Below are 24,634 nucleotides of genomic sequence, written 5' to 3'. Positions count from 1 at the left end.
TTAGGGGCTTCTTAGTGGCTACGCCCTCCTAAAAATAAGCATTGAAGAAACCATGGTAAGCCCACATATGTAGGTGAAATCAAAGAGTTAATAGTATGACTTGATTAGTAGAGGCATGTGTAGTTTTTTTTCCCCACAACTTTGAACAGTCACCTAACATCTTACAGAAATTTACACTTTAAATGTCAAATTTTTCTAAGTGGTTTTTTCTAAAACTATGATTTTGGCAAAGCTTTCCTAATAGTATTTGGCTATAAATTGGAGTGCCCACGAGTAATTATATTAAAAAAAAACATTCCTAGTTTCTCTCATGTCTTAACCTCATGCGTCAAAATGGTATTCCCATAATCTGTTGTGCTGAGAGCTACTTGAAAAATCTTTTTCTGGTTTCCAGATATTTTATCTTTGGGTAGATCGTACAATTTTTAAAAAACAAATTGCTAATTGTTAATATCCAAATAAAAACAAAAATTCTTCTGGAAGAGCTGTTACATTCAAGGGCCTCATTTTTGAAAGGATTTTCAAAAAACATTTTGTGGCTGTGATTCATACCCTGATGCTTTTGTAGATTCTTGCATTGCATAAACCTTGATTCAGTCTGTCAGATGATCTCCTTCGTAGCACTCCATGGTGTTACAGAAATTCACTGATTTAGTTCCCAAATCCTTTCATCTTTTTCCTTGCATAGTGCTCTCAGTGTTTAAAGCAGTGAGCATGTTTTCACCCAGCAATCTGCCAGTCTCATTGCACACAGCTTGGCTCCATCCCACACTAATTGTAGTCACCTGCTAGCTGTAGCACACCTGCAGGAAGCAGTCTGTAGCTTCCTGCTTCAGGGACAAGTACTGACATGGTGACACAGGTCCCCAGCAAGAGCCCTATTTGGTTCTTATGAAGACACCTGCTATAGAATTCCAGGGGTTGAGAAAGGCAGACTTAATTTTAAAGAATGAGGGTGCCTTTGAGAGGGCTCTGCAATGAATGTCTGGTTAATTGTTTCAATTGGAGGGTGGTTTTAGAGACATTGTCATTGTTGGCATTAAACTGGTTAAAACAGAAGTATCTTTGTTGCAGTACTGATCAGCATGTTTTAAATGAGGACACTCTGGCATCTTGGATGTTAGAGGAAATGTTTTGTATTTCTTGTTATAGTTAAATTTTGGTCAGTGGAGCAGTCTCTCCATTTGTGAATCTTGATAGCAGATAAATGGCAATATACTTGTTAGGTGCAGTTGTTACGGTGCCTGGCATTGCAGCAGGCATTGTAAATGTTTTTCTGCAACAACATATAGACATGGCAATAGGTTAGTGTGAGTGAGGTTAAAGGACAGCTGTAGAATGTGAAGTAGGCAATGCATAAGCATGGCTGAGCTTGGCCATTGGGATTTTTAACTAGAAGGTGCTTTAAGCAACAAGTCCACAAGCAGGTAAAGTTCGGTGATTAAAAACCCATGAGAAATGTGTTGCTTTGAACATTTCAGTATCATTTGCTCTTATTGAGAACAGTTACCCTAAGGAGAAACTCTAAATTTTAGGCAGGTGGAGAGTGGTTTAGGGATTGAAACTTCTTGGCAACTGTCAGGTTCAAAAAAATGAAGAAAGGGGGATTGTTGGAACTGAGAAATAAGAGAAATGAAGAGCAGAAGCTAATGACCCTTGGATATTTTTCTCCATTGACCAGGGCTCATGTATCTTGTGTTCCCTATAATTCACAGAGGAAGTTCTCATCCTGCAGTTTAGTGAGCATGATCTGCATAGACAAGGGTCAGGGAGGAGTACAGGAGGTGTGACCAGTTTTGCCAGTTGAATCCTGTTGTTCAGTTTCCCTTTCAATGAAACTAGAAGCTGTTGTGATATTAACATTTGACAACTTTGAAATGTTTTTCTTCTTTTCCATGTGAATAAAGTAAAGGCTAAAACCCATCTTTTCTTGACTCCTCTAGAAGTGCAGTGAAACAAGTATTCTAAACTTGTTTTCAAGCAGAAGACTTTGCCTGCAAAACATGCAGACACTAGGTGATCAGGTAAAATGACAGGACCAGATTTCTGATTCTTTTGAGTTAAAAAATCATCACAAGTGGTGGGGTAGATTGTGTCACCCCAAGAGTCATGCTACTGTTCACCAGCCTTCTGCATGTCTAGTGCTTACTCATGTGACTCCTCGTTTAAACCTTTAAAAAAAGTGATGTCAGCAGCATAAACAGCTTCCTGGGAGCTCAATCTTCAGTTTCCCTTCCTAATTTCCAGTCTTAAGTGAGTTAAAAACACAGTAACCAAGTGCATTTGTTTTTATGTCTCCAAGGTGTCTGGCTCCATCCAAGGCAAGAGCAGAGCTGCTGTTCCTTAGACTCAGCCTTGCCATGAGCACACTGTGGAAATGGTGATTTAACTGTGATGCCAGGGGAGCTGGGGATTTAGCTCAGCCGCATAAGCACCTGCCTTGTAAAGCAGGCAGTCATGAGTTCCCAATAAAAAGGAAAAAGAAAAAAAAAAAAAAAAAAAAAAAAAACCTGTGGTGGCAGGGAGGTAACAGCCATTGTCAGCAGGGCCACGTTTTTCCAGATTAATTTGAACATAAATTTAATGTTCATACTTCTACAATTTATCAGAATGGTTTAAGGTACTTTAAATAAACTATATGCCTGTTTGTCAAATTTCTAACCTCCTCTACCATTGTATAGTTCATTTACATAAAGGCTTTACTTTGTTGTGCTGCACTTATGGGTGTTTTCTATTTTGTGAAAATTACCCTGGAAAGTAACTGCCATTATAATGTCTTTGATTCCATGTTGGGGTCACATGGAGGGCACTGTGTGACCTTCCTTGAGGAAAGAATGGAAGGCTGTCTTGTTTTCCTCATTTGATTCTTAGAACGCATTCAGCTGACAGCAACAGAATAGTGTATCAGTGTAAAAAAAAAACCACTCTCTGCCAGCGGGTTTTGTGTGGGCACCACTTGGCTCAGAGGATTATAGTTGAGTGGGTGCATTGTTGTATGTTAATGGGTGTTCTCTCCAACAGCAAGCACAAGCCCACTGTCTTTCTGGGTTATTATTTTACTTTAGTGTGGAAAGAGAAATATGGTGCATTTGAAGGATATAATGGACAACCACATGTCAAGGTATAAGACAAGTCAGAAAAACGATAGTAAACAGGGTGTTTCACCAAATATTTCCAGGTTTTGTCTCAAAAAGATCTTTTACTGTATTTTGAGTGATAGACTTATTTGGTGTTGCATTCTGTGTGCATTAGATAGAAGTTCAAGATAATTGTTTCTAATTGTTTATTTCAGATTTGGCTTCTGGGTAAAGTCACTGAGTACTCTAAGCTCTTGAAGGTATAGGTGCTGATGAATGTATCGTGTTCGTGGTTGGATGGCCCTGTGGGCCAGGACAATGGCTCGGGGACCTTTCTCAGTTCCCACCGAGATGTGAGGGGCAGCCAGTGAGGGGGACCTGTGTTTGGTGCCAGTCAGCAGACACTAAGGAGGCCCTGCCACTTCCTCAGCAGGCCCAGCTGTATATGCAGTAAGAAACCAGGACAACTCTGGCCAGAGAGATGTGCAGTGTTCCCTGTTACTTCTTGACATTTGGTTATGTTGCTTTTCCTTGTGGCACATTATGAGTGCCCTCCTTATCTTTCAGTGACCGTCTTTAACTATTTAGATTTCCAAGATCCAGCCTAGTTATTTTAACTTGCAGCATTGAGTACCTTTATTTTGCCCTGGACTTCACTCTGAGTTACATCTGCAACCCTTAGTTTTTTTGCAAGTTGCCTAGGTTTGCCTTAAACTTGTGATCCCCTGTCTCAGTCTCCCAGAGTGCTGGGATTATAGGCATGCACCACTGTATCTGGCTGTGAGTAGTTATTTTTTTCACTGTGTGGTTCAGGCTGACCTTGAGCTCATTTTGTGTAGCCCAGGTTGGCCTCAAACTTGCAGCAGTCCTTCTGCCTCAGCCTACCCAGTACTGGGATTACAGATATGTACCACCATGCCCAGTCCTCTGAGTACTTCTTATAAGGTAGGAATTTTGATCTTTTCCTCTTTGTGTTAAGATATTCTCCTTGGTCTATACCTATTTTCCCATTTCATTTTTCCCCTTTATTCCTATTTCTTTTGTCCTCAAAAGAGTAAAACAACTTGATTTCCATTAAGGTTAATATTAACACGTGTTTGTGTTTTTAACATACTCGCTAGGAATGTACTGTGTAGACAGGAGCTTCATAGACATTTCTCTGTCAGTGACCAGATGATGCCTACCCATTTGTGACCTCCAGAGTCATGGGTCTTAACTTTGCTCTTAACCATTTTCATTGCTGCTGCTTATTAAACGCTTACTATGAGCCAGCTCTGCGTAAAGCATTCATCTGTATCTTGTATCTTACCAACCTTATGAAGTCAGTGTAGTACCTCCATTTCCAACTGGGGAAATTGAGGCGCAGAGAGGTTGGTTATTTGCCCCACTTTATTTTGCTAGTGTGCAGCATGGCCAGATCTTGACACTTATCCCACTCCAGAGACTGTGTCTTAGCCATAAGCGCATAGTTTCTACAGTAAAATTTTCCCCTAGGGGCATTTGTTAATGTCTGAAGACTGACTTTTTAGGTATAGCTGGGAGCATGGCTCCAACATGGAATTGTAAGAAGTTAGGAGTACTGCTAAGCATCCTGAGCTCACAGGACAAGTCCCCACAGCAAGGAGTTACCCAGCACTGAGTGATAAAAGTGCCATGGATAAGAAACACTGTTAGTAGATATGTAGCAGAGCATCTGTATTTAGTAGTTGAGTATCATCCAAGTGATGTTCTGAAACTGTAACTATTTCCAGAAATGTTCCTTATTTGCAGAGTTGTAAAAATTATTTTAAAATTAGTAGGGAGAAAAGACAATGTTACTGTGTACAAGGAGAGACTATCTCATAAAATTTCTAACTTTTGAGATTCAGAGGAATCCCAATAACTCTCTGTTGTGATATTGGAACAGCATGTCATTTGGATAATTATGCTAGACATTTTCCCTCTGTTTCCCATTGAGAAGCTGCATATACATAAATTCTTTGTTAGATGTCAGCAGGAAATCCTAGAATTGTGAAATGTGGTGTCTTGGCCGTGCTTGGGTCCCATGAGTAGGCTCAACTCATAGGGCCCCAGAGGATGTGTGCCTGAAACCCCTGTGAGCAGCCCAAGGGAGGCTGCAAGGCCAGGGGCAGAACCAGGGTGACTGAGCCACAACTGCACTTTCCTGAGAATGAGGCTGGATGCAGATTTTGTGTAAAGGGTTTCTTGTAGTCTTAATTACAACCTTCTGTTTTTGTGTTCTAGTCATGTGCTTGGCTCTTCTGCTTTCCCAGTTGGAGAACTTTAAGTCTTCTTGTTTGTCTGAACTCTGGAAGAGAAAATGTAGACATCTGTGCTTTGTCCTATGTGTTTCCTTCCCTGCAGCCCCGATCAGCCCTGCAGCACCCACACCATGGTGGGCTTCCCACTCTTCCTTATCTCAGCCTTGTCCTAACTGCCTGTTCATTGTGCCAGCTACTTAAGTAAAGTGCTCCCTGGCACTTTTTGGTCTTTTATTTGGACACTTGGCATCATTCTTGACTCCTTACCCTGTCAACATTAGAACTTTAGTGGGCAGTTAGTCTGTGAACCTTATTGTCCCTCCTAAACAGTTCTTAAAGCCCACCACTCCACTGCAGTAACTCAAACTCTTAGCCTTCCTTATCTGAACCATGGCAGGCATATTCTGGCCCTCCTGGATGCCCCAAGGCTTGCCTCTCCATACTGGCCTGCACAGCCTCTTGGCAGTCTTGCTGGCTTAGTGGCTCAAGAGCCCCTGGGATCAGATGTGATCCCTAGATCCCCATGGTATCTGTGTATACCTGGATGTGCACACATGGGTATACACTTGTGAACACATGGATACACTTGCAACATGTTTTCTTCTTCCCTTTTCTGGAATAACATTTGCAGGCATTTTAGAAGGGACAGATATGCTTGGATTAAGTATCATTCAACTGCTATATGTGGTATGTGGTTGTGCACTCCTGTGAGCGCAGCTGGGAAGCTGAGGGAGCAGTATTGCTGCAAATTTGAGGCTAGCCTGGCTTACATAATGAATTCAAGGCCAGCCTGAGCTTCATAGTGAGACCTCATCTCAAAAATAAATAAATACCACGCACCCTTTCATCTTCCTTTTCTATACACACACATTAATCAGTGTTGTGCTCAGAACCTAAGCAGTTAGTATGGCTCAGTCTTTTTGACGTCTTAACCACCCATTAACTTGCCAGATTTTGTGTTTCAATAAAGCATGACCATGGTTTGCTCAGAATTCTCATCTCTCACCACTGCCCCTGCATTAGCTCCCCAAGTTCTCAGGGACCTAGTAGGGGCCCTCATTGGCCTCAGTCTTGTAATTATACCTACAGCCATAGTTGCAACTTCCATGACAGTTTCTCACAGGCAGAGGAGCCTGTATATCCCCCACCTCTTTCCCTGCCACATTATTCTGCATCCCTTGCACATTTGCAGCCTTACTGAGAAGTTGGGTTCTAGCAGCACCTGTCTTGCCGTGGTTCAGTCAGAGTGGGCTGCAGATGCTCAGATGACACCAAGATCCAACAGGACAAATGAATATGGTATGAGAAGCTGTACTATGAGAGGCTGCTTTTTAAGTGCTTTAGTTTTAATAGAAACTTAATGAGCATATTTCTTAAGAAGGGTGAGATTTAATGAGATAAGAGGAAAATTCAAATAGGGGATCTAGGAAAAAAAACTAAATCTACATTTGCAAAATTGATACTGTTTCATTCTTTGCTTCAGAAATCCATGGCCTCTGTCCTATGTTGGAGTCACGGCCCTTCATTCTCAAGGTGTGCACAGCAAACCAGTGAGTGCTCACCATTCATTTATCAAGTATTGTCCTCCATGCATAGCTAGCCTCTATGCATAGGCTGTCTGAGTTTTTAATCCCTGTCCATATCACAAAGGCCTAACATGGCCTAACACAGGCTTTTTATGAGTAGCCACCACTGTTAAAGGATAGATCAAAGCAAAAGTTGGGAAGGTGAGAGGAATAAAACTGGAATATTTGTGAGTGTCCCTGTTGTTGACATAGCTTTCTTCTCACAGCCTATGTTTTCAGTCCACTTCTTGATTTAGGATGTCTATGACTGACTTCCAAATAATTTGTCTCACAAGAATCTTTTACCCCTGCCCTTTACTATCTGTGATTACCATTGTAATCAGATCAATTTCACTGAACCTTATAAAATATTGCCTTCAACAGAATGCATCCAGTAGTATGTATACAAAATTTAACATATCCATGATCTCACTGGTAAAGCTGAATAAAATTGAAAATCAGTTTAAATTAATGTCGTCAGCAGCCTCATCAACAAAATGTTGGGTTGAGGGGTTGAAGTTTTAAACATCATTTGAATAATTTGGTTGATTATAACAAAAGAAGACATTTTTATTACAATCATTAATAAAAATATCAGAAATGTGTGCCTCTAGATCAGAGAGAACTGTACTGCTTAACTTTAATTTAACCTAAAAGAGCATATTACTGGTTCCACAAACACATCCCTTACTTTTTTACTGTAAAATATTACTTTAGCAAAATAGTAGCTGGCTGCACATCTCTGTAGCTGTGCCTGAGGAATACAAGAAGTAATCATTGTGTGTGTTCATTCATTTGGTACAACAAAAGGCAAGATGTGTGCACTTGTGTAAAAGTACCAAACCAGGATTTACACCTATGTGATGCTTCATCTAACAGGTTTACATACGTTTACCTGAGCATCATGAGGGTATAATATACCCATGCCAACCTAGAATTTGTTTTTTAAAAAGGATTCTTTTGGTTTTTCTGGTAGAAGTAATCCAGTTCAGTAGAATGGCATATGAAAAACCAGATTTGCAAGTTTTGTAGAAGGTCAAAAGTGAATCATCAGATTACTCATGATGGATGATGAGGATGAACCATTATGGTAAAATACATGATTTCATAACAGAAGAGTAGTGTGGGTGGATGAGGAGGAAGAGAAGGATGATAATGATGATCATGATCATGACAACTTTGATGTCGGCCATGTGAGCCAAAGAACCGTTAGACCTTCCAAGTCCTGTGGCCAAAGATGCTTTGTGTTTATAAGTCCCTGAAGCTGCTGCAGCTGTCTGTGGTACATGCCTTCCCTTGAACAGTGCTTATCTCTCTAAAGCTTCAGTTAAATGTTATTTGAATCCTAAATATCTAGGGAGTTCCTCCAACTAATAAATGAAAATTTAAAGTTGTTTATTGCTTTGGATTTGGCATTCTCACTAGGGAAAGTCAAAGGTGCTGGGTAGCCTGAGCTCTAGCTGTGAGATCATTGAGTTGTGCAATTTTAATAAACAGGTGTGGATGCATCTTATGAATCAATTTTGCTGGTTTTTTCAGATGTTTAAAAATAAGAACTTAAAAGTGTGTTTATGTGTATTCCTAATCACCCAAGGATGTGACATTTTTCAATATGTAATGAAATTACACAGGGCCTGTCTGTGATTATCTACCTTGCATATTTTGTTCTTTATTGCACATGTACTCAGTACGCACAAACTTAGGCCATTTCCACACATCTCTTAGAGCTTGATGATTCTCCAGAAGCAGGGACACACAAGACAGAGCAGACACAGGCTGCGGGTTGTGTCTCTGGCTGTGAAAAGCCAGCATCTACATACATGAGATCATTCAAAACTGTGACCTTTCCATGGTGCTTCTAGAAGTGGGAATGTAGTTGATGGTAGACTTCGGCCCTTTGGTTTAAATCATTCCAGAAACCTTTACATTCCACTACTGCTTAGAAACAGAAGTGACCTCAGTGAGATTATCAAAAGTTTAGATTTTCTTGAGTAAATACTACTATTGTCTTGGCTTTTAGGTAAATTCTGACTCAGGGTGTTGGTGTTGATGTGTCTTACATCACTAAGACCAGTTCTCTGATACCAGTCTTAGGTGAGTAATTAGAAACTCACTGAGGCTGAAAGATCCCTCTGCTGATAGTGTTATATGTAAACTCACCTAAGGCAGGTGGCTTTCGATGTGCTTAGAATGGGATCCTGGGTGAAGCTCGCAACTGGTACTATGAGGTGCTTTCTCTCTTCTTTTCTTTTGTTTTCCTTTTTTTGAGCTGCTCTTGCCTCTGTATCCTCAAAGTTGTGGAGCTGGTATTTAGATGCAAGGTCCCTCCCTTGGCCACTCTAGAAGAAGCTTCTGTTGTGCTTCCCTTTGTATCTGTCACTTCCTTCCCTGTGCTGGGACCTGGCCACTGAGACCAGCGTACACATGAGCTACAGGTGTTTTGTCACCAGCACTTCTGGAGCAGGGATCAGGGCCGGGTGGGTGGCAAGGGCAGAAAATCTTCTTTGCCATTTTTAAACTACCTGCATATGTTTCCAGATTAACATTGTCTAATGCAATTTTGAGTTCATAAAATGCCACAGCAATGTTTTGTAAGAACTCAGTTCAAATTAAAAATATATTTACAGAGCTGGGGAGCCTTGTGAATGGGTGTGAGATTCTCACAGAGGACTGGTCCCTCCGCCCGACTCCCTGCCCCATTTTCTCCTCGATCCCTAAACAGCTGTTTTTCCAGAAGCATTCTGAGTGCATGATGGAAGTGACCGGGAAATGTACTGTGTTCTTATGCTCTTATGCTCACTAGACGTAGACTCCCTAGTGGCAGCCCAACTGCAGTTGCAGGAGGTGACTGGGGCCCAAGGCAGTGCTAAGGAGAACCACAGTGGGAGATGGGGAAAATAGAGGCCAGCCTTAGCTGCTCCTGGTGAGTGTGACTCAGGGAAGAGCCCCAGGTGTGCCTGATGTGTGAAAGAGTTCCTCAGGCTGGGCGCTGTGAGGCACTTCTGATGCCCTTAGTTATTCAAAACACAATTCCTTTCTTTCCTAATACATCATTTATTAACCTTAAACACATTAAGAGCAAAACCAAACATGTATTTCATTTATTTTTTGGAGTATTGAAAACTGAGCCCAGCATCTTCTTACTAACCATCTCCTTTTCTTGAAACATCGTCTTGTTAAGTTGCCCAGGCTGAGTTTGAACTTGTACTCTTTTTACCTCAGCCTCCCAGTACTGGGATTATACCACAATGCCTGATTTAAAAGTAAACTTTTATTGTAGTACTCTATACAATTGAATTGTATAGTGTACATTCTGAGATAGTTGGCCAAGCTTTAGTGAGTCACACTAGATCATCTTCATTAGTGTTTAAATTAAAAAATTCCTTACCATGTGTGCAAGAGAGGGTAGGGGCATAGAATTTAATGTGATAGTACAGAGAGGCAGTACCCAGGTATGATGGTCCACACTTGTAATTCCAGATACTTAGGAGACTGAGGCTGAAAGATTGCAAGTTCTTGGTCAGCCTGCGAAACTTAACAAAACTTTGTCTCAAAATAAAATTTTAAAAGGCTGTGGATGTAACTGAGTGGTAGAGCATTTACCTAGCATATGGGGGGCCCTGGGTTGAGTCTCCAGTAGAGAGAGAGACAGGAGAACACAGGCACTCCTGGCCCAGCCAGGGGTCAGCCTCCAGTCCTTGGAGGAGGTAACTTGTGCTATGATCCTAGCACACAGTACTGAAAAATAGCAGAGACTGCTTTGCATTTCTGTGGAGGCATGGCTGTGTCTCTGCCTTCTGCTGTCAAGGACAGCTGCTGGAGGGCTCCGTCTGGGATCGTTCAGAAGTCATAGGAGAGAGGAAGGGGCGTTCATGTGCTGCTGCTGAGAAGTGGCATGTACTTCTCTACCAAACTAGAAGGGCTGAAACAAGTCCTAGGGTTGGGCTTGATGTCTGGGGGGCAGAAAAATACAGTCATCCAGCCAAGGATGGGAGCTCTCCCAGCCACTTCCTTCCTTCCACTTTCTGGAGCTCTGTGGGGTTGTGTGAGAGACTCAGATGTAACAGATGACCTAATTCTCTCCATTTACCTGCTATGGGATTTGGAAAGCTTCTGGCAGGGAACCTGGCTGGTGGCAGTGTAATTTGGGAACAAGCAGTGGTTTTTTTCTGTCTCTGGAGAGAGGAAAGAGGAAGCCGGTAGTTGCTATGAGAATAAGTGTTGGTGTCCCTGAATACTGAGAGGTGCCCAGCTATTCATGGCTTATAAGGGTCATGGATCTTCACAGCTAAGTCACTGGAACCGGGGACACTTGGAACTTTCCCTCTGCTGTACCAGGGAATTCATGAAGAGGGAGGTTATGTGTCTTGATTTTTATTTGTAATTTCTTTGATTTCCACCCTTCTGACTTTTTGCCATTATAAATACTCTGCTTTCTTATTGATCCCAAAAAAACTCACTCCCTCACTTTGAAGCCTTGTATTTTGGCTGATATCACAGGATTCATTATAAACTTGAAAGCTGCCTTTGTTAAAAATTATGTAAAGCAGCAACATCAAAAAGTAACTTGTGAGATTCAGGTTTTCATTTCATTTGAACAAACCACAAAAGCTGTTGACTCACAGTGTGCATAGGCTCCTCAAGCATGGTGCCCTGGCTAAACTGGCTCTGGTGTCCGCTTGGAAGATAGTTTGTTCAGTCCTGTGTGATGGTCACAGAGGGACAGACACATAATGAAAGAGTTCTAGGGGCCAGGGATATAGCTCAGTGGCATAGCACCTGCCTGGCAGGCGCGAGGTCCTGAATTTGAGTGCCAGTACCAAAAGAGAAAACAAACAAACAAACAAACAAACAAAAAAACCAGTTCTAGTTCTAGATGAGGATATTGGTAGAAGAGGGATAAATAGAAAATGTATAAGTGGGATTCAGAAATCTGAACACATGAGCCATTTAGAAAACAGGGTTAGACAAGTGGTCCTTTCTCTGGTAGTGGTTATTCCAGAGCCAGAGTGGGAAATGGCCCCTCTGCCCAACTGACCTGCCCAACTTTCTGGCATCTTTCTTCTTGTTGTCCTTCTGTGGTGGCACAAACTTAGGGACACTGCAGCCTCACTAGGATGTCCAACAGAAAGGAAGTGTTTAGAACAACTCCAGAAGCAGGGTTTCTCAGGAGACTTTAGTCACCTGAGTGGATAATTCTGAGCATCACTATAGTTAGCAGTGTCCTTGATCATGAGTTATAAGTGGTACACATAGCCTCGTGCAAATGCCTCCTGACACTGCCAGGCATCTACCCCTGTGCAATGCAGAATGGGGACAAAATCAACCTAGTTGAGAACCACAGCATCAGCATCTTCCCAGCAGATGCAGAGATGGGCAGAAGAGAGGGGCTTGTTACAGATGCTAAGGCAAGACTATAAGAAAAATGGAAGTGTTAAGTTTGCTGAGGCTGTAACTCAGAGAATAATGTACACACTATTGCACCTGTCCCTTTCTCTTCCACACATCAGATATCTGCTTCTGTGGTCAGTGTGTTTTATGACATCGGTTGATCCTGTTCATGCATCTTCATGAGCAATGGGGGCATCTCCACCCTTAGTCTTTCCAGTAAACATTGCTTACACTATGCACTATGACTCTAGTTTTGAGAAATCCTTCACTAAGAAGCTTCTGAAGGACTGCCCAGAAGTATGAGTCTTCAGTCTCTCACCTACCATGGCTGGGCGTGTACATGAGGCTGTTATTAAATTGTGACCTTTCTGGTTACATCAGCTTTTTTCTCTATAACCTAGTTCTAAGCAAATTTTGAGGGGAGAAACTACAGTTTTTGAGGTTGTAGCTGCCTCTCAGGTTAGCAGATTCTCCTATGTTATATATAAAACATGGCTCCATTCAAAGAAATGCAGCACACATATCTGAGAAAATTCCACTCTAGCTTCTAGGATGGCACCTTAGAACAGAGCTTCTCATCTCTGTGTCAGAATCCACAGGGGTTGTCAGTATAGAAGCTGACCCAACCAGCCTTCTACCCACTCCCACAGATGACAATTCTGGTCTGGGGAGAATCTTGGCCATGGGATTATTTCTATATGTATGCATACATGCATGCACACACACATACACACACGTGCATATATCAAATTATTCAGAATCTCAGGTGTAGTCCTGGTAATACCACTCCAAGGATGCAGCATCACCTGTGGCAGCTTTCACTGGAAATGTTTAAGCCAAATCTGAGCCTGCCTTTTGTGTTAACTCATTTCTGTGAAGCAGACCAGAGAGAAACATATGACCTCATGAGGAAATAGACAGGTCCAGTTGCTGGATATTCTGTAAAATAAGTAATCTAGTATCTTCCCATCTAACAAAATGGGAAAGGGAGGGCAGGGGTTTAGCTCAGTGGCATAAGTACCTGTCTCACAAGATTGAGGTCCTTTGATCCCTGATACCAAACAGAAAAGGACGGGGGAGGGCAGGAATAGTTTAGAAGGGGAAGATTGCTATTGTACTGAAACTAGCCAGATGGAATGTCTGAGTCTTGATTGAGTCACGGTTTTAAGAAAACAATTACTATAAAAATGGGTGGGGTGGAAACATCTGAGTATGTTAGAAATAAAGGGATTGGGCTGGGAATTTAGCGCAGTGGCATAAGCACCTGCCTGGCAAGCACGAGGTTGAGAGTTCAATCCCCAATACCACCAAAAAAGAAATAAAGGCATTATTGTATTAATTTTATTGTATGTAGGAAAATATCCTTAATTTTAGAACATGTATGCTAAAGCATTTAGAGAAGAAGTATTAAGGCATGTGTGACTCATTTTCAAATTGTTCAAAAAAATGCATGCTGTGGGCAAGTCAGGTTTGGGGAGATGTTGATGGATGTTGAGCCTTGGTGCTGGATATATGGATGCTCACTGTCTATTTTCAGCAACTAATATCTGTGTTTGAAATTTTCACAGTGGGGTTGAAAACCAGAAAGCACTGCCCTGGCCCCTTCGGTTTCCCTCATCCTTCTGGGCAGAGGTGTCCCCTGCCTCTGAGTCTTTCTCGGTAATCTTGTCAGCAGTCCTAGCTAGTTCTGACTTCTATATGTTCCTCCCTCCAACAGCAGGAGCTGCCAAAGAGGGAACCCTTTGACCAGAGCAACAGACCTTGACTCAGCTCTGCTTAGCACCTTACTGCATATGCTTTTGAGGCTTTGTGAAGAACTTAGCCAGTGTACAGACTGCTGTAGATCAGCCTCTTACAGATGGCAGCTTCCTCTCTGTTCTCACTATGGTATTATAGTAGTTTTTAGCATGACTCTCACTTGTCTTTTTTAAAAAATTACTTGCTAAAAGGCTTTATTTTGTGGACCTCTGTGGCAGTCGTAGCATTACTTGCAGAACATCAGAGGGCCAGACGGTTTACCCACAGTCATCAGGGGTATAATGGCAAGGTAAGATATCTCAGAGGGATGTATATTTAGTGGCCATTATGTGAAATGGCAGTGATGGCCTGGCTTATGGTGAGCCACAGAATTAAAGTGACTAGCAGGGGTACCCTACTGAGGAACATTGGGCCTAGTGTCTTATAGTTACCAGGGATTGAGAATCAAGATCTGTTTTCTCTTTGATGGGGATGCTGTCTTAGCAGGTGCCTGCCTGATATGTCATAGAGCACAGACTGCTCTTGAAGCCCCTGATGCATTTCCAGACTTTTCCTTATCCTACTACCCCGAGTACTTTGCTATGGAAAGGTGCCCTAGCCCTGAGAAGCTTCAGTGTTAGTCATTCACACTTGTGTGTCATGACTAACTGACTGCAGCAGTTAGCTGGTGTGCTAGAGAGACCAAAGCACTTTATCTCTCAGTTTAAAATAGGAGTGGAGAGAGGCCTCATCCCACCCATTCTGGAGTGGGCATGACAATTTGGAAAGGGGAGTTTTTTGGATGGAGAAGGAACTCTACTTTCTGAGCTTATGCATGTGGGCTCTTAAATAATGCTACCCTGACTTTGTCATGGACTCACTGAGCCCAGGTGCCCCATTTTCCCTGCTTTTGAACATTCACAGGTTTTCTCTTCAGAAATTGCAGCCTGATTCCACCCCTGACTCTGAGTAGAGCTTGCTGGCCAGGCCAGTGGATACTGAAACAAACACATAAAATAGAAGTCACTGAGAGGTTATGACAGAGTCCTGCAGTTGAGCAAGGGATGAATATGCATGCATCTTCAGTGTCAAATTGCTGTTAAACAGAAGAGGGGTAGAGGTGGACCTGGAGACGTAATAGCAAATTCACTTGCTAATCATGGGGAGGCTTTGTAAAAGCCCCAGCTTCTCCTGAAAGTCTGAGTTTTCACCTATTGGTTGATGCGTTCATGAACCTGTGGGCAAATAAGCCTTTCAGGCCTGTGGGGAGCTTCCATATTCTTATTTCCCTGGTACCGATAAAAATGAAAAAAAAGAATGATGATTTTTCAATACAAATTATCTGCTCTGAAGCTCTTTGGTATTGGTAACATTTTTAAAAAAGGCTTTTCTTTTTGGTAATATTTGGGAAAGGCGTAGACGGAGGAAGGGCCAATAGGATATGTGTTCTGGTTAGTGCTAATCTATTTTGTTTAATCAGTTGGGCTTGACAAGTGAATTACTGAGGAAACAGAAAGACCATGGCTTGCCAGCGAAGCCCACTAGGGAAGCTTAGACACAGGGACTAACATTAGCCATCTCTGTGTGCAGTGGCCAAGTCTCTGACCTGCACTGTTCCCGTTCTCACCTGACCACTGTCACTAATATCAGGGAAAGCTGTTGAAGGAAGGGGTCTTTTTGAGTCATTACTATGCCAGTTTATTCCTTACACCTCTCTTTTGTGATAAGGGCATACTGGCCCCGTGTTCACGGCAGCTAAGGGAGCTCTGAGAAGTTACACATGCAACTGGCCAGGTGGTGGAATGATGGCCCCAGCGTTCTCAGTGGAACACCCACCTCACCCAAGTGGGGCACCTCACCCGGTTCTCAGCTTTTAACATATTGTGTGACAACTAAGTGCCATGTTTCCAGAATTATGCTCCCATAGCAACTTGTGTAATGACAGGTTACGAGGAGTTTTAAACACATCACCTTTTATGAAACAGCAGAGTCACTGCTCCGTGGACACTAGCCAGAGGCAGAGCACTGCTGTGTGTAGACAAACAGGACCTGAAGATTGGGTTCTGTGCTTCTGCTCTCACCCTGCCACAGCATGCCAAGGACTCTTCCTAGTCCTCTGGCAGCTGACCTGACCTTGGTTAGGAAGAGCAAATTGCTGCAGGCAGAGCCGCATGTCCAGCGGCCACCTGGGAGCTACTCACTTCTGTCTGACCTTGGGAGGGGTCAGAAGGGGCTACAGAGCTGCACTGCTAGTCCCACCCCCAGGGCTCAGTCTGCTGAAGGGGCAGTCTCCTCCTAATGAAGGCATTTGTCTAGGAATAGAATGCCCCCTCTGTGAAAGCAGAAACAATGGGCATGTTGAGCTGCAGACCTGGAGGAACTGAAGCTAGGTCAAAGGCACAAGTGATGAACTGGGACAATTCAAGGGATACATTCACCGTGGCCAGTCTGTGTCACTCAGCTGTAGTGATACTTGTATAGTTAATGGTCGTTAAGACCTGCTTTGAATAATTTTTCCAAATCAGAAGCTCACATTTTGGAGACAGGGTCTCACTGTGTAGCTCAGGCCGACTTTGAACTCACCACCCTCCCTCAGCCTCAGGAGCACCACCACGCCTGGCTGGGGACTCTTCGAAGTGTTTGCCCTTTTTTGAGTTTTAATTAGTATAAGTTATTTTGTCTAAAGTAACGTGAGAAATGGATGAAAACAAGTGTAGGAAGCAACGTTTTCTTTTCATGGGAGCGTCTCCTGTTACCTATCTCACCAATCTGCTAGCAATCCATTTTCAGCAGTAAAAGCTAGGTATTGTTACTCTCCATGTTGAGCAAAAGGTTTTGGAGTCAGTTTTCCAGAACATCAGCCAAAGCCTGCAGACTGTGGCGGGCGTCACCGAGGTCCACCCGACCCTGCCCCACCGCCTTTTCTAATCAGGTCCTGTGGTAGAGGCACCGCCCTTTGTTGTGGGCTCACGCTGCTCGGGTCGGCCACACTTGGGTTCCGAGTGTAGTCTGGGAGAAAGGGAAAGTTACCCCAGCCGGCGCCCACCGACTGCTACGGGTGCTGGCCAGGACCTGGAGCACTGGACAAATGGCCTAGAGACCAGGGGGCGTCGCGCAGGGTGGGGGTGGCATGGCGGGCTGTGGGCGGGGCCTGCCTGTGGGCGGGGCCGCGAGCGCTCAAGGACCTGCTTTCTCCTTTGCCCTAGGTGAGGCTGCTGCAGCCGGACGACCAGACCACAACCCATGTCACAGCATTGATGCTGCCCGCCTGGGACCGCGCTGCTGCCACCGGCCACTGGAGTGAATGACCGTGCCACAACTTTCTTCCTAGGCCGCCAGCGCCGCCTCTCGCTCCACCGGCCGGCTGTTTCAATTAACCCCTGGATTCCTGCCTTAAACTTCAATATGTGTCATGTCATTGTCACCTGCCGTTCAATGCTCTGGACCCTCTTGAGTATTGTGGTAGCCTTTGCGGAGCTAATCGCCTTCATGAGCGCAGACTGGCTGATAGGGAAGGCCAAGAGCCGTGGTGGCAGCGGGGCTGAGCCAACTGCCGGAGGCGCCCCTGAGCCCCCGCACCCTACGCTGGGCATCTATGCACGCTGCATCCGCAATCCCGGCTTGCAGCACGTCCCTCGTGAGACGCTCTGTGGGCCCTATGCTGAGAGCTTTGGCGAGATCGCCAGCGGCTTCTGGCAGGCCACCGCGATCTTCCTGGCCATGGGGATCTTCATCCTCTGCGTGGTGGCCCTGGTGTCAGTCTTCACCATGTGCGTGCAGAGCATCATGAAGAAGAGCATCTTCAATGTTTGCGGGCTCCTTCAGGGAATCGCGGGTAAGTGGGAGCAGGGAGGATGCAGGGCTTTTCTCCCAGCCTTCTACTCCAGGCAGCAAGTGTCTGTGGTCGGCCACATGGGTCCCTTTTCTGTGTAGCGCACTCCTGCTCAGTGCGAAGATCTCGCTTTTCTCCACTCTTTCTTGCCTTTTTCTGTCTCCTGCCCTTGCCTTTTGCTTCCCCCTAAATTAAAGCACACTTCCAAGTGGGCACATCCCCTACAGAACCTTAGCCTGCAGGGTGCTGAGAAGGAATGTGAGTGGGGCTCAGCCCAGCAGGGCATCAAGCCCCACCCCTGCCCCCTTGAGTTCAGTTTGGCCCCTGACCCCTGAAGAGAGACTGAAGGAATTTGTATTGGCTGCTCTGTTAATGATGCTCTGTTTAAATTGTGTCTTCTGGAGGCTGACAGTGTTCTGTGCACGCATAGAAAATGCAAGCTACTCTTACACTTTCTGGGAACTTCTTACTCCTGAACTTGTTAGACAGGAGTAGAGAGAAAGTGCGACCTGTTTGTGGTGATTCCAGAGAGCAGGCTGTGACCTGTAGGAAGAGACCAAGTCCCCACTATTCTTCCTGGAATTCTCCCAAAGGTTGAGAGATGGATAGCAGAGGATAGCAGTCTGCTCTCCACTGAGTTGGAGGACCTCCTAAAAGTAGAATAGGTTTCATTTCTTCAAGGAGAAAAAAGTATTCACTTTTCCCTAAATCAAGGTGTTTAGTAATCTCAAACCTAACGAGAGGGACAGTAATCCACCTATAGCCCTAAATGAAGAACACAGGTGGCTCCTCCTCAGGGAACGGGAGCACAGAGAGAGCCTCAGGCTCCCACCAGTGAAGATATGGATTCATCTGGGCTTGGAAGAAACAGAGCCCAGATGAATGAGCTCTCCTCTGCCTTGCATCATTAAACGCTTGTGCTCAGCAGGGTTGCCTTCTACATAAACAGATCAAATAGCAAATCCCCATCCCCCCACCCCTGCTCCCAACAGCTGATAAGATAAAGTTTTCTGCTCCTCAACTCTTAGGGGCCCCTGTGTGGCTGTTATGCATTTGAAAGGATTGGGGTGGCCTGAGGACAAGGTGCCAAGATAGATGACCGAGGACCTGCTCTATTTGCTTTTATGGGCCATGTACCCCTTCCGGACACCAGAACCCCTCTTAAACTCTCCATTCCAAAGCAAGTCGTGGGCCCTCTTTATCTGCTTGAATTAGCCATGCCCTGAATGATCAAGGCAGTCAGTCATAAGCATTCAGGGAATCTGGGAGACCAGGATTCCCTTTTCAGTTTTGTCACCAACTAGCAGTTCCACTTGAGATAAATGTAACCCCTCTCTGGACTTCAGGCATTCCATCTTCTGAACAGTTGGGAGATTGAAAACTAAGACCTTAACTTAGTTTTTTTGTCTTAGATTTCTGATTCTGTGAAGCTTATTGATTCGCTTCTAAAATCTGAGGTATATGCCCTTAAGTTTGGCATTTCACTTTCCCGAAATGTTAAATAAGGATTTTAGTACTGGTTCATCTTTTTCTTTTTAAAGAAATATTCCTACTTTTTTTCCTCAGACATAGTGTCTCTCACTTAAGATAGACACTTTTAAGATAGCATCTGTCTTAAAACTTTTGTGATGTGTTACAAGAGGCTTTTGAAAAGCAAAAAAATAAATGTTGCTAAGTGAAGGCAGCACACGGTTTATTTGTCCCCTTGCAGACCCCAGGTTGACTAGCCAGGAGGGGTTTATTTTCCCTGGCTGGGTTGAACTTGCACCTCCTCTGCAACTCCTTTCTGGGTTCCTCGGTTATGTCTGGCTTACTCGCCTGGAAGGCCTGTGGTGAGGATCTACCCTCTAGCTGCCTTATGGCTGTTTACAACAGGGCATAGGATAGGTTAGGCCCCAACACCAAATTTGTCTTGCAGTTGATGAGAGACACAAGGCATCCTTTAGTTCTTTTAGTTCTAAAGACTGTTCACACAGTTTTTAATAAGGTTTGGACCAGTGAATCGCGTCTCCAAGAATGTGGGTCTGACATCTTTTTGTGCTGTTTCCTGTTCACATAAGTGACAAGCCCATTCATTTCTGTGCAGACACTTGATGCATGTGTCTTAGCTACTCACACATTCTGGTGAGTTTTCCTGGGTTTCTTCTCTGCATAATGCCCCTGGGAAAAACAGTTAAGGGGAAAGAAGTAAGCGCACATCCCCCGGGACTACTCTGCCAGTCCTCTTTCTCTTCCGGAAGTCTGAGTTTTGTGAAGAAACTGTTGACTTTTTCCCTCCCCTGTTACTTAGGCAGCCTCTCAAAAATTCTGAAATTACTCACAATTTTAAAGTGGCAGGAGCCAAAGGTTCCTGTCTAGTCACCCTGTTTTATAGGGGTGATCGGCCCCCAATGCTGAGTACTGAAACCCAGGAAAGCAGTTCCTTCTCCTCACCTGGCCCAGCCACCAGCACAAGAAGAGAGGAAACCATGAGAAAGAGGGACCTGCATCGGTCACATGCTCTGGGGACACATCTGCCACAGGGTTCTTTTCCCCTGCAGTTTTACAGCAGGCAGTTGAAGCAATGTGAACAGCAGCCCTCCTCCTAGATGGGCAGCTGAGGAAGTGACTGGGCCAGTGGCACATAGCTGACCCGCTTTCTCTCTGGGGCTGCAGCAGCACCTTGTCGGCCTGGCCTCAGTTAAGGACTTGCATCTGTAGCACCGCTGTGCGCTCCCACTTTCCCCCATCTATTCAGTGTTGAGACAAAAATGGTTAGAAGGCTGTTGCCAGAACAGCATAGGATTCTTCAGAAGTACTGCTGGACTGACTTTATTCTTAGAACTTGCATCTTGGCAAAAGGAATGTTTTATAAAATATAACTGAATGCAAAATGATGCTGTATGTATTCCTTTGCCACATCTATAATTTTGAAGAATATATAGGTCACAACTTATGCAGCCTTCATTTTCTGTAAAAAATGTAAGTCACTAAAATCTTGATGTTTTCATTTTAGAAGCTGGGTGTGAAAGAATCTGCCATTTCAATGGAAACCTTTACCTGTTCACTTTAAACACACCTCCACTAACTGTAAGTTAACTTAGGTGGCAGATGTGCCTGTAGTTAAGGCCTTGCCTGATGACGAGCACCAAGATGCACTTTCTGAGTACTGTTGCATGGCCTGTGGCATTCAACACACTCTCAACAGGAATTCAGTTGAACCCTCACCTTAAAATGGCTGTGAAGCATGGCCTCACTTTTCCCACTTACAAAATGGGCATACTACTACTACAAACCTCAGAATTATTTTGAAGATTAGATAATGTGTTGGTCTGCTTTTCTGGTCCTGGAACAAAATATCCAACACCCACATCTTAAAGGAGGACAGCTTTATTTTGTTTCACAAATGAGTGGGTTTAGTTTAGCCCATGGTCTGCTAGCTCCAAGGTAGAACCCACAGGGCATAATGGCATGGCAAGGAAGGGTGTTCGCTGCATGGCAGCCAGGAAGCAAAGAAGGCCAGAGCTGAGGAAGAGAATACACCCTTGCAGGTTACACCTCAGTGACTACTCTGCCAACCAACACCCCCCCAATCTGAGACTTGTGGGGACATGTTAGATCTAAACCATAACAGATAAGGCTTAAGCATACTGCTTGGTATGCAGTAACAACAGCTATAAGATAGCTACTAACATATTTCTGTGTTGGAAGGTTTTAGTGTATTTTTTTTATGTTTCCCAGAGTTGCTAATCGGTGGAGCAGGAATATTGTTTGTACCCTTTAGATTGGTCCATGTCCTGTTCACATCGTGAACTCACTGTACAGGGCCAGGGTTGAGGGTACAGATCAGTCCTGGGCTTTGGCATGACCAGCTGTGTCCTTGTATTTTTTATTTGTTTGTCTTGTGTTTTTAATACAAAGCAGAAGATGGCAGCCGCATCAGTAGGAAAACAAACTTTATCCTTCCTTCCCTTTCCTTGGCATGTATTTCTCCATATCTGTTCTTTCTGTAGCAGCTTCTGCAGTGGAGTCTTTTTTTTTTTTTTTTTTTAATCGGTACCGGGGATCGAACTCATGACTGCCTGCTTGCAAGGCAGGTGCTTATGCCACTGAGATAAATCCCCAGCCCCAAGTGGAGTCTTGATTGCAGGTGGCTTTTCAGACTTCCCTAGGAACATAAATCACCAGCCTTCCCTTGGTGAGAGCTGGTTCAAGACTTGGCAGAGCCAGAACTGCACATGGGTTTGTATCCCTTTGGGATTCATTACAAAAGCTGGATAATCAGCCAGCAAGGCTGTTTTTTGCCAACTGTCTTCCTTAGGTTGTGACCTGGATGTCATCCACAGTGAAACTGTAGAATGCAAAGATCCAGGTTTTCCATGATAACAAGTGGTTTGTTTCTGGAAATGCATGTAGGGCTGTCTGTCTGTGGACTCCCCAGGGACTCAGGCTTGGGACAGAGCCATTAGAATGAGGTTAGATTTGCTCACTCTGGCTGGCTGGGACTGTCCCACTGGATTTGCCATAAGACCTGGCCGGCTGCCTGCTGTCCTGCAGTCCTCCCTCATGTGCTCCTTTCCATCTTGTTGGCGCTCATACTGGCTGCTCCCTGTGGTCCTCTGTCTGCATGGGTCTCAGTCCAAGAGGATCACCTTGCCTCAGCCAGCTGCCCCAGCAGTCTGAGCAGATGGATTGCTGTGGGCTGAACTCTGCCTTTGCAGAGCTGGAATGATGCTGTGGGCATGGGAATGGCACTTCTTGGAGTAGCCAAGGACCTGGTGTGTGCACAGCTTTCTTGGAAGTGAGCAAAATGGCTGGGGTGAAGGAAGACAGGATGAAAAAGAAGCAAAAGAGGAGGCAAGGCAAGTGGAGGGTTTTGCCTTTGCTGCTTATAGAATTGCTTTTGTCATAAATCGGTGTGCTGAAATATGAGTGGGCCTGCACAGCACTGACCAGGGTCACTCTCCAGGGCTAGTGTTTCCAGTGCTTTTATTCACAGGTGAAAAATCTGAGCATCAAGATAATGACCACAGCCCAACCTAGTGCCAGCTCTGTCTGCACTAATCTTCTCCCCATCCATTTACTCCCAGCCCAGAGAGACTAGAACAACCATTGAAGAGGAGAAAAATGAAGAAGGGAACTTGGGAACAAAGGAGATCCCACCCATAGTTTTACACCTGGAAAATTCAAGTTTTCTCTGAGAAGGTAGTGTGTGATGCCAGTAGCCCAGCTTCAGAAAGGCCTCAGGGTAGAGAGGGTGCCTGCTTTTCCATCTTGAAGAACAGGGGATGTCTACACAGACAGAGCCTCCACCTGAAGTCAAGCCAGCAACCCTGTGTCTGAATCTACTTAATTCCCTGGGTGTGACACACTAATTCATCGGCTTTTCGTAACCCCTTGTAAAAAGTAAAGAATGTACAAATGCCACAATAAGGCAAGCCAGATTTAAATGCCAATTCAAGGAGCTATTATGGGATGCTTACCTTGGGCAAATATTTGTAGCCTGGCCTAAATTACCTGAGTTTCTGCTCCCTAGCTGTATTAGAGTTATCATTTCACGATACCCTGAGAGGTTTAAAAAAGCATGTTGATGGAACGAAGAACGCAGTCTTATTACTAGATTAAAAACTACATTGTAAAGGAAAGTAAATCCAGCAGGCATTAATTTGATTAAATCTGAAACATAAGATCAGTTTTTAAAGAATCAGTTGTAAGGTCTAGAAGGAAATTGCAAATGTTCTAAAAAGTCAGATACAGTAATTGATAATAAAATGTGGGAAGTAGCTTGCTACGGTAACCACTTAATTGGTGACATAAAGTATCAGGAAGCCAGGGGTGATCTATGTTTAAATTATTTTAACAAGTAACCACATAAGCACAGCTCTGAATATTTACATGAGTATTTCAGGACTCTGAAGAGCTTTAAGGCATGGATGATACGCTTCTAACCTGTGAAGCCACTGTGGAGAGAACTGCACCTCCTGTGAAACACTGTGCACTATAGCATGGTCATTGAACTTCATTTATTATATATGGCTTCCCAAGAGGTTTATGAGTAGAACAGCAATAATTCTAATCTAAAAATAAAAACACATGTATTGAGAAAATGAGGCCAGTATTATTATACTATTACAGTATTATGTGTCTCCAACTCTAATTTCAAATAATAATGCAGAGTGACTGTGTATTCAAAGTGGAAGAACCAACCTAGGGACTCATTGTTTAAATGATGGTACCTACTTTGTTGTAGGATTTAACATAATAATGCTAAATCATTACATATCCAGAGACCTCAGAAGGCAAGACGTTTACTTACTGTCTGCAAATTCATAGCACACTAACCAATTAAAATATCTTTTAGTGTACTACATGCTACACTAAATTTATTTTGACAGTTTATTCTGAATTATCAAAAAGAACTGTCTTTCATAATACTGCATGTCAGTTGAATAATTTATGAAGAAAATATCTCCCAAGTTTCCCTAGCTGCTCATTAGCATTTTAACAACCACTTCTCTGAATGTATACTGCCATTGCATCTTGAGGCTGCACTAGGGCAATTTTTGAGTGAAGTGCAAAGTGCCGGTGAGGTGTGGCTGGGAAGGATCCATGGGGGATCAGCGAAGTGAAACTGCTCATCTTGCAAACTATATCTCAATCAAAGGCATCAGATCACTTCCGATAGCTGTTAATGTGGAGTAATTATTACAAACTTCCTCTGGAGGCCTTGTATCTGAGGCATTTTATGATAATCATGCTCCAACTATCCCCAGAGCATTCTGCTTATGCTGC

At 43.9% G+C, this 24,634-nt stretch overlaps 1 protein-coding gene across 10 annotated transcripts in view; it reads left to right on the top strand.

The window, feature by feature from the left end:
* The window catches only part of Lhfpl2 (LHFPL tetraspan subfamily member 2), a 144,331-nt gene that overhangs the window by 108,365 nt on the left and 11,332 nt on the right, over positions 1-24,634 (top strand). For 9 of the 10 annotated variants that reach the window (XM_063258395.1, XM_063258397.1, XM_063258401.1 and 6 more), the window contains one exon: positions 17,238-17,866. In XM_063258395.1, coding sequence (XP_063114465.1) covers positions 17,437-17,866 — 430 coding nt within the window. In that variant the 5' untranslated portion in view covers positions 17,238-17,436. Of the gene's footprint in view, positions 1-3,927; positions 4,023-17,237; positions 17,867-24,634 lie in introns of those variants that run through there. The other variant, XM_063258403.1, reaches the window with a different exon arrangement.

This window comes from Cavia porcellus, unplaced genomic scaffold (genome assembly GCF_034190915.1).
Source record: "Cavia porcellus strain 051 isolate PalLab524CR breed Dunkin Hartley unplaced genomic scaffold, mCavPor4.1 scaffold_11, whole genome shotgun sequence".
Classification (NCBI taxonomy): domain Eukaryota; kingdom Metazoa; phylum Chordata; class Mammalia; order Rodentia; family Caviidae; genus Cavia; species Cavia porcellus.
Note: the sequence above shows the minus strand (reverse complement) of the source record. Positions and strands in the feature narration are given on the sequence as shown.